This window comes from Rhynchophorus ferrugineus, unplaced genomic scaffold (assembly GCF_030347505.1).
Source record: "Rhynchophorus ferrugineus isolate W39M unplaced genomic scaffold, kcgeb_rfMv2 rfM5, whole genome shotgun sequence".
In the NCBI taxonomy this organism is placed as follows: Eukaryota; Metazoa; Arthropoda; class Insecta; order Coleoptera; family Curculionidae; genus Rhynchophorus; species Rhynchophorus ferrugineus.
The window spans coordinates 11,661,755-11,680,143 of record NW_027472584.1 but is presented as its reverse complement, the minus strand read 5'-3'; the positions used below and the strand labels follow the sequence as shown (position 1 = coordinate 11,680,143).

Here is an 18,389-nt window from a genome sequence, read left to right as displayed (position 1 = left end):
CGAGTAAAAAAAATACTGTAATTTTAAACGCAACATACTATATATGTCCTTGATTTTGGTGTAAACTGAAGATATATCCCGTTTTCCCACTGAACCCGAGTTAAAAACATACTGTAAGTTTAAGCGCAACGTACTATATCTGTCCTTGATTTTGGTGTAAACGGAAGATATACCCCGTTTTCCCACTGAACCCGACTTAAAAAAATACTGTAATTTTAAGAGCAACGTACTATATTAGTGTTTGATTTTGATGTAAACTGAAGATATACCCCGCTTTCCCACTGAACCCGGCTTAAAAAATACTGTAATTTTAAGCGCAGCGTACTCTATCTGTCCTTGATTTTGGTGTAAACTGAAGATATACCCCGTTTTCCCACTGAACCCGACTTAAAAAAATACTGTAATTTTAAACGCAACTTACTATATCTGTCCTTAATTTTGGTATAAACTGAAGATATACCCCGTTTTCCTACTGAACCCGAGTTAAAAAAATACTATAATTTTAAGCGCAACGTACTATATCTGTCCTTGATTTTGGTGTAAACTGAAGATATACCCCGTTTTACCACTGAACCCTACTTAAAAAATACACTGTAATTTTAAGAGCAACGTACTACATTAATCTTAGATTTTGATGTAAACTGAAGATATACCCCGTTTTCCCACTGAACCCGAGTTAAAAAAATTGTAATTTTAGGAGCAACGTACTATATTAGTGTTTGATTTTGGTGCAAACCGAAGATATACCCCGCTCTCCCACTGAACCCGAATTTAAAGAAATACTGTAATTTTAATAACAACGTGCTATATTAATCTTTGATTTTGATGTAAACTGAAGATATACTCCGTTATCCTATTGAAGACGACTTAAAAAAAATACTGTAATTTCAAAACAACGTACTATATTAATCTTTGATTTTGATGTAGACTGAAAAAATACCCCGTTTTCCCACTGAACCCAACTTAAAAATATACTGTAATGTTAAACGCAACGTACTATACCTGTCCTTGATTTTGGTGTAAACTGAAGATATACCCCGTTTTCCCACTGAACCCTAGTTAAAAAAATACTGTAATTTTAAACGTAACGTACTATATCTGTCCTTGATTTTGGTGTAAACTGAAGATATACCCCGTTTTCCCACTGAACCCGACTTAAAAAGATACTGTAATTTTAAGAGCAACGTACTATATTAGTGTTTGATTATGATGTAAACTGAAGATATACCCCGCTTTCCCACTGAACCCGGCTTAAAAAATACTGTAATTTTAAGCGCAGCGTACTCTATCTGTCCTTGATTTTGGTGTAAACTGAAGATATACCCCGTTTTCCCACTGAACCCGACTTAAAAAAATACTGTAATTTTAAACGCAACTTACTATATCTGTCCTTAATTTTGGTATAAACTGAAGATATACCCCGTTTTCCTACTGAACCCGAGTTAAAAAAATACTATAATTTTAAGCGCAACGTACTATATCTGTCCTTGATTTTGGTGTAAACTGAAGATATACCCCGTTTTCCCACTGAACCCGAGTTAAAAAAATACTGTAATTTTAAGCGCAACGTACTATATCTGTCCTTAATTTTGGTGTAAACTGAAAATATACACCGTTTTCCCACTGAATCCGAGTAAAAGAAAGTGTAATTTTAAGGGCACCATACTATATCTGTCCTTGATTTTGGTGTATACTGAAGATATACCCCGTTTTACCACTGAACCCTGCTTAAAAAATACACTGTAATTTTAAGAGCAACGTACTACATTAATCTTAGATTTTGATGTAAACTGAAGATATACCCCGTTTTCCCACTGAACCCGAGTTAAAAAAATTGTAATTTTAGGAGCAACGTACTATATTAGTGTTTGATTTTGGTGCAAACCGAAGATATACCCCGCTCTCCCACTGAACCCGAATTTAAAAAAATACTGTAATTTTAATAACAACGTGCTATATTAATCTTTGATTTTGATGTAAACTGAAGATATACTCCGTTATCCTATTGAAGACGACTTAAAAAAAATACTGTAATTTCAAAACAACGTACTATATTAATCTTTGATTTTGATGTAGACCGAAAAAATACCCCGTTTTCCCACTGAACCCAAGTTAAAAATATACTGTAATGTTAAACGCAACGTACTATACCTGTCCTTGATTTTGGTGTAAACTGAAGATATACCCCGTTTTCCCACTGAACCCTAGTTAAAAAAATACTGTAATTTTAAACGTAACGTACTATATCTGTCCTTGATTTTGGTGTAAACTGAAGATATACCCCGTTTTCCCACTGAACCCGACTTAAAAAAATACTGTAATTTTAAGAGCAACGTACTATATTAGTCTTTGATTTTGATGTAAACTGCAGATCCTTCTCCCACTGAACTCAACTTAAAAAAAATTGTTTTTTTTTGTGCAACGTACTATGTTAGTCTTTGATTTAAACTGAAGAAATAGAATTTTCCTATAGAACTCGAGTTAAACATTACTGTAGTTTCAGGTGCTATACTACATCAGACTTTGATGAAAAATGTAGATATATCCCGTTTCTCCACTGACTCAACTAATTTTTTTTCCATTTCCCAGCTGAATGTGACTTAAAAGATACTGTATTATTAGATCCCACACTCATTATGAATTACTTTGATGTAAAATGAAGATACACCCCATTTTCAAAACCCATCTAAAAATATACTATATGAGTTACTTTGATATAGCACGAGGGCGGCGTTTTTCGGAAATCCATCGGAGATGCTACACTGCCCAAGTGGACTAACGTGTCATATTTTCAAGTTCAAACTTTTTTAAAATTGTAATTGGAAAGGGAAAATTAGTTAAATCAAACTTAAAATTTAGTTTACATTTTCTATTTAACAACGTAATAAGCCCTTACATCACTCAAAATTATAATACTCTCATAGAATTGTCCAAAATAGTGCAGTACCGTTGTATAGGATATTTTAAAAGACTAGAGTGAAAGGAGGTAATCTACTCAAGCAGGTGAAAAATGTTTATATTGATCTGTACAACGGTTACACAAATATGGACACTTAAATACACAAAAACCTAGTGGGCAAATATTTTTATTACGGCAGTATTATTTTTAGACCACTGGATAAAAGATGTTTTAAAATAATCCAAATCCACCTTAGACTAAGTACATGTTCACATAGAATAAATTTTTACAATACTTTAACGATTACCTATATATAAATAAAATACTGAAATAAAATGTACACCTTCCAATGTTCTTAAAGGCAAATATACATATATTATTTTATAAAACGCTAGTTTGGCTGTAATTCAGATATTTTTAACAATAGTGTACAATCCTTCATCAAGTATCAAATAACCCAATTTGGCTTTAACATACTTAAATATTTCAATTACGCCTTTAATTCTTTGAAAAATTGGAAGTTATAAATACAATATTGGCTTAAATGATGATGGGCTGATTTGATTAAAAACTTTTAATATTGTAAAGTATAGAATAAAAATACTGATTATTGTCTATAATTAAAAGCTTTAAAACTGAAATAAAGCTAGCAAAACTATTTAAAATTTATGTGAGAATACTCTGAACATTTGGTAAACCTTTGAAAAAACTTTTGGTAATACTTCTGAAAAAATCCAATTAATCAAATACTATACTAATTTAACTTGGCCCTAATTGACTTATATATATTCTATTATATAATTTCTGCCTTTGATATTGTACATACCTTTTACAAAGTAAAATAAAAAGTTTGCCAACATTTTAGTTTTATTTGATGGTTTAGTTAAAATATTTAGAAATAAGATGTATTTTCAGTCTATGTTTTATATATCATATCACCTATGGCTTATTTACTTTTTGATCTCATAATCTCATAAATATTTTAAATTGATCAAACTGTTCAATCTGCATATTAAACATTGACGTGATATAGGTTGTTGGACACTTTTTATTTTACGATGTAGATTATTTAGTATGGCGCACAACATAAAATCTCTATATCAATTCGTTCAAATATCAACTTCTAAGCATTTACAAATCCAAGTGAAATTATTAAGTTTGCGCCAATATCTAGTATTACTGAATTCAGTTACATAAGATACACAATTAATTGTACAATTATTTTATGAGAATGCATTATAATCGCACTTCCTTGGTTGTGTAATATATATTTTACTGGTAAATTAAAATCGTTTTAACAATAGTAGCAAATTATGGCAATTACAAAACATTCAAAACATAGGGATTGAACTAGGTATCTCAGTCAATAATTTAAAATAGAAATATACATCTCTAAGTCAATAATTAATAACGGATGTTGCTTGCATTTTACCAAAATCTGAGCTATTTTAAACATTGAATGGCATGTAGCATAATTAAGTGGCAGCAGTTTCAATAAAATGCAGCAACAGTTAAAAATGGATTTTATCTCTAAAATCTTCTTTAATACCTAAAAACAAGGAAAAATAATTATTTGATGTTTTCAAGCCTAATATAAATATACAAACCGGTAATAATTTGGCTTAAAAGGTCCAGCTTTGTTTAATCCCATATATTTTGCTTGCTCATCTGTCAATTCAGTTAAGTGAGCATCAAATGTTGGCAGATGAAGACTTGCCACATATTCATCTGAAATAGTTCAAAATATGCTCAAGAAATGCAAAATGATGGTGATTTATGTAAAACCATGCAATATTACAAAATAATTTCTAACTTACCCATTTTCTTCGGTAACAAATATACATCTGATTTATATCTCCCAGGTGGTGCATTAAAGAGCTCTATTAGAGCTAGAGCCTGAGTTGCTGACGTAATTGAAACCACGAACGACGGTAAACTGGAACAACTTAAATTGACAAGTCTTCCTTCAGCCAATAAAATAATTCTTTTGCCATCAGGCCAAATCACGTGGTCGACTTGAGACCTAACTTTTTCCCATGTTAAATCAGGCGTTCTTAGGCTATTCTAAAAGTAGAAATTACATAGAACAATTTAAGCTCGTATAAAAAAAAAGTACTTACAATATCAATTTCGGTATTCGAATGACCCATATTGCATACAATACAACCGTTTTTCATTTTATCCATATGTTCTCTCATTACAACATTTTTGTTGCCTGTCGCAGTAATTACAATGTCAACATTACGTATTACTTCATTTAGCTTCACTACTCGATAACCGTCCATGCTAAAAAGGCAGAATACAATTAATACTGAACATTTTCAACAAACTATAGTAATTAACATATAATATATCATATGTAACATTACATAGAATATTATTATTTGTAAGAAAAGCCGCAAAATTATAGATATTTTAATATCTTTTAAGTTTCATGAACATGTGAAACTTTATTTATATTAATTTCTAAAAATATTAGTATTTATATTCATATTAATGATATTTCCATATGATTATTAAGTTGCCCTAAAATTGTTTCATTAACACATAACATATTTATATAAGATTATGTGGTTATTATTAAGACAAAGAACAGGATTTTTCACTAAAAGCAAGTCGATGTTAATCCTGCTGCCACCTTAGCGATTGTGCAGCACGTCGAAATAATATAACTGTATTATAAAAATGAGTTTTCATTAGAACAGGAAAATTATCTTCAACAACTTGTCCATATTTAGATGGATCACTATTTTAACAAACATGCCATGTATGACAAGACGTCAACCCAAGTGGCAATATATCAACGAAAAGTTACTATCTGGTGCGGATTTTTAGCTGGCGAGCGTTTCAGAATAATTTTGGTTAAATTTAACGATATATGTGGTGATTTTAAAAGGACAGCACTGTCCTGCAGTAGATAAGTAGTATGAACAATTTGTGGGTATAGTTATCTCTGACAGAGGTAACGTGAGTTGACCACCGTGATCGAGATCGAACAATTTGAACCCATTGAAAAACGGAAATAAGCCTTAAGGTTAATATAAACCAAGCCACCGCTCAATTTACTGACCCATTGAAAATTGGGCCACCAAACCTCAGTAAAAATTTTGGACCCATGTAAACCATGTATGGATCTTTCAAATAAAATATAATTTCGTCGATGCCTCAAATACATTTTGTTTTAAGCCATTTCAAGATCGACCCACTTTTACTGAAAAAACACTGTATATTATATTAGCATCATCAAAGCTTTTGTGCTTTTTCTACTTTCCAAAGCTAAAGCTAGACTAAGATCCTCTTATTTTTGTTCTTTAGTAACCGCTGGGCAAAATTAATGCATGTTTGCTATATTAATTTTTAATACCCCATGTTATATTGTGTCATAAATGTCTTGAATATATATTTATTCCGATATATGCATTTTGTAAATGAACTATCGTTATTTACTTTAATGTAAAAGTATGACCAGTGTTGCCAAAATTATTACTTTAGGTTCAAAGGATTTTGTTACACTACATTAATGACGATCTGTCATTTAGCAGAAGTCTTTCAGAAGACCTGGACAAGAACACAAAGGTTGATTATTCGGTAATTAATTAATAGAATATTCTCAGTCTTCCTAACAACTCTACCCAACAAGAATATAGGCGAATAATTCGAGAAAATGGTGACCTTCAATTTAGGTCATTTAGTTTTAGTTATTAATTAAACTGCAATCCATTCCTCAGGAAGAAAAACAGTAAGTAGGCGTGAAAGTAGTCAATCCTCATACACCTTGATGTTTGTTAAAAAACAATGTTGGAGCATTAAAGTGTACCTTAATTGTTTTTTGATTAAACTTTGCAATAAAAAATGTACTCTGCATCAAACTATAAACCAGGTAATGTTCTAGAGCTACTGTGTGTAAAGAAAATAGTATTATTATTCATTAGTTACATAAAACAACATAATTAATATTAAAAATATGCAATAATTTTGTCCAGCAGATCATATACTAGACTCTTTATGCTTATTGAAAAGATTTATCAATAAAAATATAGCAATGTGCCTTCCTAATCTATTTATTATAACTAGTTTTTTTTTCTGTATACTCTACTGACCATTACCTAGCTTGCAAAGCGCAAATAGGATCTATCTCAGTAACATAAACCACACAACCAAAACCTTTGAGAGCTTGTGAACATCCTTTTCCAACCTCTCCATAACCGCATATCACGACTTGTTTACCACCAAACATTACATCTGTCGAACGTTTTAAGCTGTCAATTATTGATTCTCGGCAACTATATAAATTGTCATATTTAGTTTTTGTTACAGAATCATTAACATTCATAGCAGGAACAGTTAACTTGCCGCCTTTCGAAAGTTGATATAAACGATGAACTCCAGTTACGCTTTCTTCCACAATGCCTGTAAATAAAAGGTTTAAAAGCAGGAAAGACGATAACCTACTATATGAAACTTTTCATTTACCCTTTATCATCTTAAACATAGTTGGATACTTCTTCAACATAAGATGTGTTGCGTCACCTCCATCATCTAAAATCATATTTGGTTGCCAATTTTCCGCGTTAACGCATTTGTCTATGCACCACCAAAAATCTTCTTCTGTTTCTCCACGCCATGCAAATACAGAAAATCCTGCTTCTGCTAAGGCAGCTGCTACTTCATTCTAAATATATGAATAAAATTAATCAATATTGGTATCTTCATATATTCATATTATTTGGTTCATTCAGTTTTTAAATTAGTTTACTAAGATTTCTTTCTAAGATCATTTTAATAAATAGAGTATGGTAAAGTTCAAAATTGTAATTAAAATTTCCATCATATGTAAAATATAGATGTGTCAATATTTATAAAGAAAATTAATCCTTACAAATATTGACTATTCTATTACGTAAAATGTACTGATTATGTTTCTAAATATAATAAAAAGTATTTTATAAGGTTTTATCTGCACATATTCATTTAATTTTATCTCTTTATTTCTTCTTTCATTATAGTCAAATAAATTAACTGAAAATAATAGCGATACATCAAAAAGGAAATCATATCACTATAATAGGTAATAAATCTTTTAAATACATATCAACAGTCTTTTATCAGTAGCTACTAAATCAACAAATGCTATTCTTTATAACTGTTATTGCAATCGCTTATATAAATATAACTTGATACAGTCTTCGCAGATAAGTAAATTATTAATATGATTTATTTTCTATGAAGTTTAATTATTTGTTTTAAATTTAGAAGGATTTAGACGAAAGTTAAAGTAATATGTTAAAACTAGTTAATTTTTTATTTCCAGTAAAAACAAGTATACTACCAGTTTTATATATACGAGTATATTCACGTTGATATCCACGATTTATGATTTTATACATTTATAAACATATATCAAGATAAGTTAATAATTAAACAAAATCAGGAATTTTTTGATAACTCCATTTATAATGGTATTATAAAAAATCAAGAAAAGCTGTCTAATTTTAACTGATAAAATATTAAAATTAAAACAAATGACTATATAAAACTTGTTCTTGCAATAGGAAATTTTTAAATTAATAAATTACCTGTGTGGAATATATATTGCAAGCTGCCCAACGTAAGCTGGCTCCAAGAGCGGCTAAAGTTTCTATTAAGACCGCCGTTTGAGCATTAATATGTGTACAACCAACAATTTTAGCGTTTTTCAAAGGCTTATCGTCTGCAGCTCTTTTTCTTAAAGCCATTATTCCCGGCATTTCTAAAAAACACGAACTATATTGTTCAATTCATAAAAAATCCCTTACCAAAATTAATCTAAATCAATTATGTGTACCTGAATATGTAGAACAAACAAAATTCAAATGTCATTCATGCACAAACAATTGTGAACAAAATAGTAATTAGACTTAACCATGAATTTGATTTAACACATATAATATTACATAATATGATTAGCAATACCTTGTTCAGCAATTTCTATCTCACGCCTTCCAAAAGCATGCTGATTGATATTCCTAACACAAAAGTCTGAGTTTCCAGTAGAATTTTTTTGAACTTTCTCTCTTGGCGACACATCATCATCATCACTAGAACTGCCTGTACAAGAAGCTAAAAAAGGTCAGATTAAAATAAAAAATGACCCCATCTAAGAAGATTACCAGAACTGTAAGAGTCGGTAGAGCTTGCTGAAAGAGAACGGCTTCTGTATCTACTGGATTTTTTTAATGCGCTTGTCTTGGTTTCCTGTAAGGGAAATAACCTCAATATTTATTATATATAAAGTCTCTCAACCATCAATCCAATTACACATAAAATGCATTTATTTTTAAATGTTTCCCAAAATATCGTTTTATAAACATCTACAAACTACTAATAATTCTTCATATAATAACGTAACTTTGCAAGACCCTACATTGAGTATAGACAACAATTACCTGAGAAGCTAATTTTCCTAATTAAAAAGTTTAGAGGGTAGCAAATATTTGTGAAGTACTTTATTCTGCATATACTTAGTTAGATAATATGATAAATATAATATAATAAAATTTCAGTAACCATCAAATATAAACACTTGCTCATATTTTATTTAATATACTTGTATAAGTCATACCGGAGGTTAAGTATCATATACATGAATCTTTTAAATATATTCAACCCTTTTTTGTAAAAAGAAACATATTTAGACATAAAAACAAAATGCCAAACCAAACACTCAAATGTCTCCAATGTACAAATTGACTGCATTCATAAAAATAAATAATAAACCAAAACAAATATATTTTGACCACAAATTTATAGTTAATAAGGCCAGAATTATGTTTTTTTTTTGAAAATTTCTTTAATTTTCAAGTCCTGGAGGTTGAAGCAAAATAGAATAATCTACTTAAACAACTTATTTTTATACCCAATGCATCAATTTATTTTCAAAGAAAGAGTACTCACCTTACATATGAATGTTAAATATATAAAGTTTTATAGTTAAAATCTTATAAAAATGCTTAAATAGATATATAGCATATATTATTTACTTAGTCATACAACTATATGAAAGAAAAAGCATGAAAAAAGGGTACCAACAGCAAATAAAGCTTTTATATGTAACTTACAATTGTGATTTAAAAGTTAAGATACATGATATATTTTATCATTATACTACATAATCAACAATATACAATAAATTATTAATAACAAAATCTAATACATGCTCTTCAGTTTTGTAGAAAATATTTATAAATTTAATGTACCTTTACTTTGTAATCATTCAAAAGTAAGATAAATATATCATAAGCATAGCGAAAGTTGCATAATAGTGACCATAAGAAGGTGAGGCATACACATAAAAACATGTATATCTTACCAACTTAGATCTTTGGCAGACGAAAGCATTACTTCCTTCCAAACCCTAGAAATAAATTTTATTATTTAATTTTTTTAAACCATATTATGGAAGGAATCAATTTAAATGATGATATAAATTAGTTAAAATATCAATATAAAATCTGCCAGTTTATTTCTAAGCAATTATTAATCATTTTTAGATTACTGTTTATCATGTTTACATGAAAACATTAGATTATTTTCAAAACAATATATCATTTTTTAAAAACAAGTATTTGAATATTGCTAAAAAACAAGATATAATTAGTTAAGTATTACAGTTTTTACCTAAAATGACCTTCAAACATTTTTTGATATTGCTGTGCACAATAATGAAATAATGCATCTACTACATTATTGTTTGAGCAATTACAAAATAAAAAGTATTTATTTAAATCAACGTATTAAAAATATATTCACTAATAATTAAAAAAAAAATAAAACAGAGAAATAATATGTATTCGGCATCACATGAATGAGCTCAGTATAAGAATAAATAATTTTAAAATAAAAAATATATAATGAATATATCCTATAAATTATTAGATAATTTCATTCAAATAAACAAGACAATGTTGTAAACTTTTAATTTATAGCATTTAAATATAAACAAACATACTATTTACTGATACATTCTTGGATGTGAAAGTTAATTTAATAGTGTTTCTATAAATTGACCTATATAAATGACAGTTTTACTAAATAAAATATTTTAAAATATTAGTACAAATTAATTATAAATAAGGTTATCAAAGTATATACGATTTGTTTTATAAAAAGTATACATTAGTTAACATGGAAGGAACAAACCTTAGCACCTGCCGCGGGATCTGTTACAGGACTATCTGATACTTGGTTTATGTTTCTATTTCCAATAATAGTTCGAATTTCAATATTTTCAGACATAATTTCATAAAAGAAGTAAATATTTTTTCATGAAAACGCTAAACCACAATCACAGCAGCTACAACAGTTTTGGTTACCCACAAGCAATTCCAAATCCCCTCTAAAACATTGACGTCACCATTGACATTCTTTAAACGTCATTGAGTAGTAATGTTATTTTACTTTATGTTAATCTTCCAGTAATATTACCAAAATAATAATAATATAATAAAAAACAGAGAAATCATAAAAATAAAAAATATTAAATTATAAATATTTTTGGAATGTAAAAATTACTTTAATAATAAACTAGAGATGGAGCTTAAATATTTTAAAGACAAAAATTCCAAAAGAACACATCATATTGCTGGTTGCATATATTTTAAAATCAATACATTGTAATAATTGGAGAATTTGAAGTTATTATAATTATTTTCCATTTTATTAAATTAGTAAAGTTATTGATTTAATATGTTGATATTAATATAATGATGTTATTATTAAATTTGTAATTTTGTAATTCTGATATCTGCACAGTACCAGCTAGTCAATGCAGATTAAAATTAAACTTATAATCTACATGGTAGATATGGTATATGGTAGATGGCGCTTAAACATAAATTAAAATATTTTAAAATTTAAAGCCATAGTAATTTCAATTTGTCTGAATTTTTTAATATATAAAAGAAGAAAAGGTTACAATATTTAAAACAAACATACAATATGTAAATGATATTTAACTATTATTGTGTAGCATATAGACTGTAAACCATGTACCTCGACTACTAATTAACAATCCCACAGGGTATTAATTTTTCTAACTATAGCGATTCTATAGAATTTACCCTCTAAACTACTGCACTACCTATTTCTCAAAGGATAATAGTTCTGTTACAATTTATTTAATGTTCCTAACTGAAATATTATATTTGATAATGAGATGAGCAAGGCACTGGGATATTCTGTTTTTAATTATGTCGTTTTTAACTTACGCCAGTGACCAAGCTATGCAAGACTGGATGACTTCTAGGGTGATCTGCAAGTTGGTGACTCGATAGTCGTTTCGGGGCCCATGTTAAGTTGTAGGTTCAATTTAAATATACCCTGGTTGGTATAAAAAATACTCGAAAATAGACAAATAAAAAAACAAAAAAGTTACAAAATACATATATAATTTTATTTATAAAATCAAGACATACATTTATAAAAAAAACTTAAATAATATTGCGAATATAATCAACTCGGCTTTGCCATTGTGAGTTGAAGCCAGAGCTGATAAGAGTCGTTGTCTTTAAGTACCTCTTAAACAACTTCTTCATACACTAAAGTTTGGATACAGAGAGCTATCTTATTCTAGAATAACTAATATCAAATTGGAGAGTACAACTGACTATAAATGTTGTACATTTTTATAGAATAAATTATAAAATAAAAAATTTACAATACAATCTCTTTTATTCAGATCAGTACCACGTAGAAAAATTAAAAAAATAATTAATAAATGCTTCTTGATGGAAGTGTAACTGAAGAACTGTACCTCAAAAGTATTAATAAAATTTGGAAATTCTTAACCACTTTTAAAGTAGGCCCTTGAAAGATAAAAGAAATTATTATAAAGCATAGTTCAGGTACTTTTACATTTTCATCAAACTTAGATGGACTGAGAACCGTTTCAACAAAATCTAGTGTTACATAATCGGAATGTTTTACCAAAAGAGGCTTCTAACATATATTTCGATTTAACATACTGAACTGATAATAATTGTTGAGATCCGTTATTGTTTTATAGATGTGTTGTGGGAATGATCGAGAAATTGAATAAAATTATGTTAAAAGTCTCTCACACCAGCCCTTGTTTCACCTTTGTGTACATTCTTCATATTTTGTTAAACATAGTGTCTTCATCACAACACCAAACGGTGTTTTGTCTACGTCATAACGCACTATATACAAGTTAAAAAGTAAAATCTAAAGCTATGTACAACGAATGGATCCCTTTTAAATCCCCCGCCCATGATACGAGAACTCAAACGTTCCGTATATACTGTGTGTTTAAAAGTCACATTAAAAATACACTTAATTTTGAGATCATTGTTGGGTGACCAAGCAAAATAACATATTCCTGTTCCTATTTTGGGTTACAATGACTGTGAACGTCAATATTAACCTTTTGAAAATTACAGGATCGTATGGTACATATTTAGATGCATTCCTATATAAAACTTTAACGAGTTGTTCCTTCAAGTTCAAAATTACTACTTCTCCCTGATATGGTGTAATACATTTGGAATCACGTTAGCCATAAAGTAATTCATGCATTAGCTAACAATAATTTCTATTACATATATAACTTTAAACTATCGGAAACATTTTCACAGAAACTTAGTAATAAATAATTAATTAAACATAATTGCCACCAATATTATTTGTGTAAACAAATTTAACAGAACATTGAATGCAATGACCAAGTCAATCTAATAAAGAATAAAAAAACAAAAAAGGCTAACAATAACTTATTTTGAATATAAAAAAAACTAAAAATAGATATAGTAATCAAGAAAAATCAACATCTCTACTATAAACATTAATAAAGTTCTACACAATTGCTTGTAACGTATCGTAACGTATATAAAAAAAATCACAACAAAATAATTGAAATGATATTAAAGTACGTAAATGGTTAATATCAGTTGGTGTTTTTATATTTCTGTTAACTTAGTGGTCCATTAGTTCCACGAATGTTATATCATATAAGTCTTCGTCAACGGCTTTGAGTTCAAGCAAAAATAGATCTTCGTTACAATAGTACGCCACCATATCGTCATCAATCTTGGCCGTAATGCTAAAAAATAATAAATAAAACGTTAATATTGCATTAAAATAAAGGGTATCAATATCCTTAACCCAGGAAAGACTATTTTTATTGCAGCAATGTTTTTACATTTTTTTAAAACTGTTTTATATTATAACATCTCGTTTGAAAAGTCCCCAATCTAATAATAAAGATGTTTTGCTTTTTATAACGATTTTATACACCGTCCCATAACTATATCCAAGTATAATGTATTTAAATAGGTACTGATGCTGAAGCACCAAAATTTTGATATATTTTTATGGGCAAATGCGGTACCTACTTTGAGCAAAGCTTTTTCATACCCATTTTTTTTTAGAATGTGAGCTATAATTTCTAATTATATTGGGATTACATATTATTTACTTATATTCTATAAAAAAGCAGTTTTTAATAAAAACACAATATTTTTTTGCTTCCTGTTTTTTTTAATAGTAAATAATAAAGTAGCGTCATTAAAACCACTGTAATGTCATGAAATTTTGCAGGTGTCTTCTGAAGGTTGGTTTAAAGGGTGCTTATATGTCAAGACTTTTCAATCGATTTGTTATATTTTGAATAATATATAATTTCTTGTATATCTGAATTTAAATTGATAAAATACATTGAAATTATATTTGAACTCGAATTATAAATATGAGTAAGTTCAAATACACCTTAAATTTTGTTTTCGAGCTTATTGAAAAATAATTTATAGCGCTTAATTTTGTTTTCTGGGGTTTAACTGTAGTTAGTAGAATGCGAACTGTTAGTTCATAGACCATTAGTGTCCAGTTCACTTCTTTGCAACTACTCCGCTGTAAATTTTACAATTCCTCTATGAAATAACTTACCCTTTTTTGTTTTTGCGATACAAGTTATTAATGCTCGAAGCGCTAATTTTGTACTTATTCTCAATCTGCAAAATAAGGAAAACAGAATTAATTTTCCGAAAAGTTAATGCATTTTCTGTCTTTCTTGATTTGGCATAGATTTAGAAGAAGTACTGAGCTTTTTGCTGAACTGATTGAAGATTGGAGGGGAGATAAAAAAACAAACAGTGTATGAATACGTGGAGGTCGAAAAAGTGAACTGATCCCACGTTGGCGACACAAGATAATATGATATGTTAATTTAAAACATGCCGGTTTTAGTTTGGTTATTTATCGGTTGTATGAGAGGTTTAAAAGCCCAGTACATCCAGGTCCATGCACTTAAGCACAGGGCTTCCAGCTTTCAGATTTGATTAATTATTTTACTTTCAAACATGTGATTTGAGAGCATTTAAACAATTTTGACATACAGGGTTTTATGATTATGACCTTTTATGATTTAATCTAAAATAGAAGAGCTACGATTGTCTTTCAAATAGTCAGCCAATGGCAAATCTCTACTATTATTTATGTAACTTTTTTATACTGTAACATGTAACTGTTGATCAACCAAATACCAAGTTAGTTTATTTTGTAATAATTTTTCTGAAAGCCCTGTAAGCAAATAAAGCTGAAGCGTTAATATCTAGCAAATTTTATATACTTACTGCATTCAAAAGACCTGTAGTTGTTGGAGGTACCACATGCAATGGAGTGTAAACCTCCTCATTTTCTTGTCGCACGTATAACATCACTCTTTCGTTTAAGGGTGGTGGACCTGCGCTACCTTGGCTCATCAGTTTTGCTCTTTTCATTGGTGGCGAGAAAACGGAACCATCGGTTGTTAAGCTAGAGTCTAATATATTGTCTTTTTTATCAGCATCGGGCGGAAAGTGATTGTGAAACTTTAACGTTGGCGTTGATGGAGGTTTGGATGCTGCGTGAAGCAAAAATGGTGATCCGGATTTTACATGATCTGATCCTACGAGAGAACCGTCTGTGTCATGAGTATAAAATCCTTGTAATTCCATTGAGGTAAGCTGAAATTTTGATAATAAATATTACAGCCATAAAATGTATTTCACGAAGATAACTTACTTTGTCAATATCTTCTGCTGGCGAAAACAGTACTGGAGGTTTTGTCAGATCGCTCATCGAGTAGAATTCTGATCTCTCACACATTGGATGATATAATTCGTCCAACTTTTTCCTTCCTGTAGAGGTAAGTTTTCGTTTGGCTGCTCTGCGTTCTTCATCACGCGTCTTGCGTTCAGCTCCCTAAATAATTCGAATTAATTTCCAATCTGTTTAAGTCGCAAGGAGCAAGTCGTTTACCTTATCACAGAATACTTTAATTTGGCAATAACCCCTATGGTATATATTGGCGTCTCTTGGATCTTCATAAGTGTCGATTTGTAAATGGAGAGGTAGACCTTTAACACCTTTCTGGCTGCTGAAGTCTGTGCTTAAGCATTGAACAGCAATATTTATCTGAAATAATAGAAAAATAATTTTTGATAATAAGTTTTTTTACTGATAAATATTTTTTAGTAAATTAATTATAGTGTCGCTTGGTGTTTATTAGCATTTATAATATAAATTTTCTCTTGTTGTAGACGACGGTACACTAAAATCATCATATCATAGATCATCAATTTCAAACCAAAAGCTCCTAGGCAGAATAATGGAATATTTCCACTACATCATCATCATTTGGTTGGCTAATAATAACTACAATAATAAATTGAACGACAAGATTTCATTATATAAAGTAATAATTCAGGTAAAAAACTGACAGTGACCTTTCTTCGGATAAATACATTTATTCCGAATATTTGGAAAATAAATAACTTTAAAACGCCGACTTGTTGTTGCTGCATAAAAGAAACATACCGATTATAATTTCTATTAAAGCACCAAATAATATTGAACACAACAATGTGATATGTATAAATTTGCTGTATTTTTAAATGAAAAAAAAACTAAATCAGCAGGTAATGGTAAAAATATTCAACTTACCTTAGCAGGACTTTCCATTGGATTCCAATAAATTGCTATGGCATTATGGGCGACTTCTTCTATACATCCTACAAGCCCCACACTGTTTTTCGTGTCTGCGGAATGACAAAAACGTATTAGTACGAATCTTGATAATGTATTTAATTAAATTTAAACTTACCAAGAAATGTCTTAATTGAGTAAGCATAAAACATATTACGTTAAAAAAATTTAGTAAAATATTTAGTTTTCTATAAATATATCGCGTGATTTAATCAGATAACTAAATTATAAAATGATAATTAGCTGTCGTTGCATTCGGTAGCAAATAGTTATCGTTTTTATATATGGGTATAAATTTAACGAAACAAAAAAATCGTGCTTTATAAATAATCCCACATACGTGGAAGAACAAAATAATATTGATCCAACCTACGACTACGTCCCACAGTTTAAATTCTTTCTAACAGAAAATGTTAAATGATAGTGTTACAACTGTGCTTTTCTCCTAGTATAATAGTATCGATAATGCAAAACCCACTGTTACATATTACAATATAGGTACATTTATTTCTATAATCTTTGCCATTTTAAGCTCTTTTCTCGATACAATGAAATTTAAGTATTACATATGGCAAGAAATAGCATTAGCCAAATATATCAGATTATTTAAGAATAAACATGTACGTTACTGTTAGATTCTTATTATTCTGTAGCAGTAAAGGATTTTTAACTAAGATATGTGATACTTCTGCATGTTAAGAGTTCAGATAAAATTCCTTCTGTGCGACACGCATGCCTTTTTTATATTTTTCTACCATTAACACTCCATATTTAGTTCCATTTAATTATATTTTTATACGACACCATTCTAAGAATTGTTCATATCGAACAAGATTGAAACAAATTGAAGAAATTTTAGGTTATACGGTTGTTGTTTTTTTTTGTAAATAAAAAGCCATTCAATTAAAGCACATGCGTAGTAATGACGAGGCGTTATATTAGTCACAACCATTGTGTCAGAGATAAAAATTTTCGAAAAATTAGTTTTTATCGGACACATAAAAATTGACATTTAATAGTTTCAATTATTCATGGGTATGATTTTGTGTAGGCGAACATATATGTTGAAATAATTCTTACATATGATTATAATAATTTGAATATATAATGAAGTTAATTTAATATTTATATGTCACTTATGATATACGGCCGCCGTAGATTTTTATTAATTATTATTAAGTGTAATTGGACTATACATTGTATTTAAATGTTATTTGACGATGTATTGAAAGATAGCTACATAATTATTATATATCTCATATGTTACGTTGACGTGGTCGATAAAAATAAAAATAATAACCTACCTGCGTCTAAGATTCGTTGTTTTACTGAGTGTTGTCGTCCGTGCCAGAATTGCCATGCTTTGATTTCATCTTCGGGACTTTTTTCTTCTCTGAACATAAGCATTACAATACTCTGAAAATAATAATAATTATGTATCATTATATAATGACTCTTTTGTTATTTACATATA

At 29.1% G+C, this 18,389-nt stretch overlaps 2 protein-coding genes across 8 annotated transcripts in view; both read right to left on the bottom strand.

Annotated features, from left to right (window-relative positions):
* Positions 1-2,854: 2,854 nt before the first annotated feature.
* LOC143196904 (adenosylhomocysteinase-like 1) lies at positions 2,855-11,278 on the bottom strand. Of its 2 annotated transcripts, XM_076404847.1 has the most exons (11): positions 11,078-11,278; positions 10,248-10,292; positions 9,049-9,133; positions 8,852-8,998; positions 8,476-8,648; positions 7,373-7,571; positions 7,006-7,309; positions 5,020-5,185; positions 4,717-4,963; positions 4,507-4,627; positions 2,855-4,448 (listed from the first exon to the last, which is right to left on the bottom strand). In XM_076404847.1, exons 1-11 carry the CDS (start codon positions 11,171-11,173, stop codon positions 4,442-4,444), a joined length of 1,590 nt encoding a protein of 529 aa, XP_076260962.1. In that variant the 5' UTR covers positions 11,174-11,278; the 3' UTR covers positions 2,855-4,441. The 2 variants fall into 2 exon arrangements, with proteins under 2 accessions (XP_076260962.1, XP_076260963.1); XM_076404848.1 differs by lacking the exon at positions 10,248-10,292.
* Positions 11,279-12,307: 1,029 nt separating this feature from the next.
* grh (grainy head) overlaps positions 12,308-18,389 on the bottom strand; it is a 178,600-nt gene continuing 172,518 nt past the window's right edge. For 4 of the 6 annotated variants that reach the window (XM_076404841.1, XM_076404845.1, XM_076404843.1 and 1 more), the window contains 7 exons: positions 18,220-18,331; positions 16,874-16,968; positions 16,190-16,345; positions 15,953-16,132; positions 15,523-15,894; positions 14,837-14,901; positions 12,308-13,994 (listed from right to left, as the gene is read on the bottom strand). In XM_076404841.1, the coding sequence (XP_076260956.1) occupies positions 13,868-13,994; positions 14,837-14,901; positions 15,523-15,894; positions 15,953-16,132; positions 16,190-16,345; positions 16,874-16,968; positions 18,220-18,331 (1,107 nt within the window). In that variant the 3' untranslated portion in view covers positions 12,308-13,867. The remainder of the gene's footprint in view (positions 13,995-14,836; positions 14,902-15,522; positions 15,895-15,952; positions 16,133-16,189; positions 16,346-16,873; positions 16,969-18,219; positions 18,332-18,389) is intronic. The other 2 variants (XM_076404842.1, XM_076404844.1) reach the window with 1 other exon arrangement.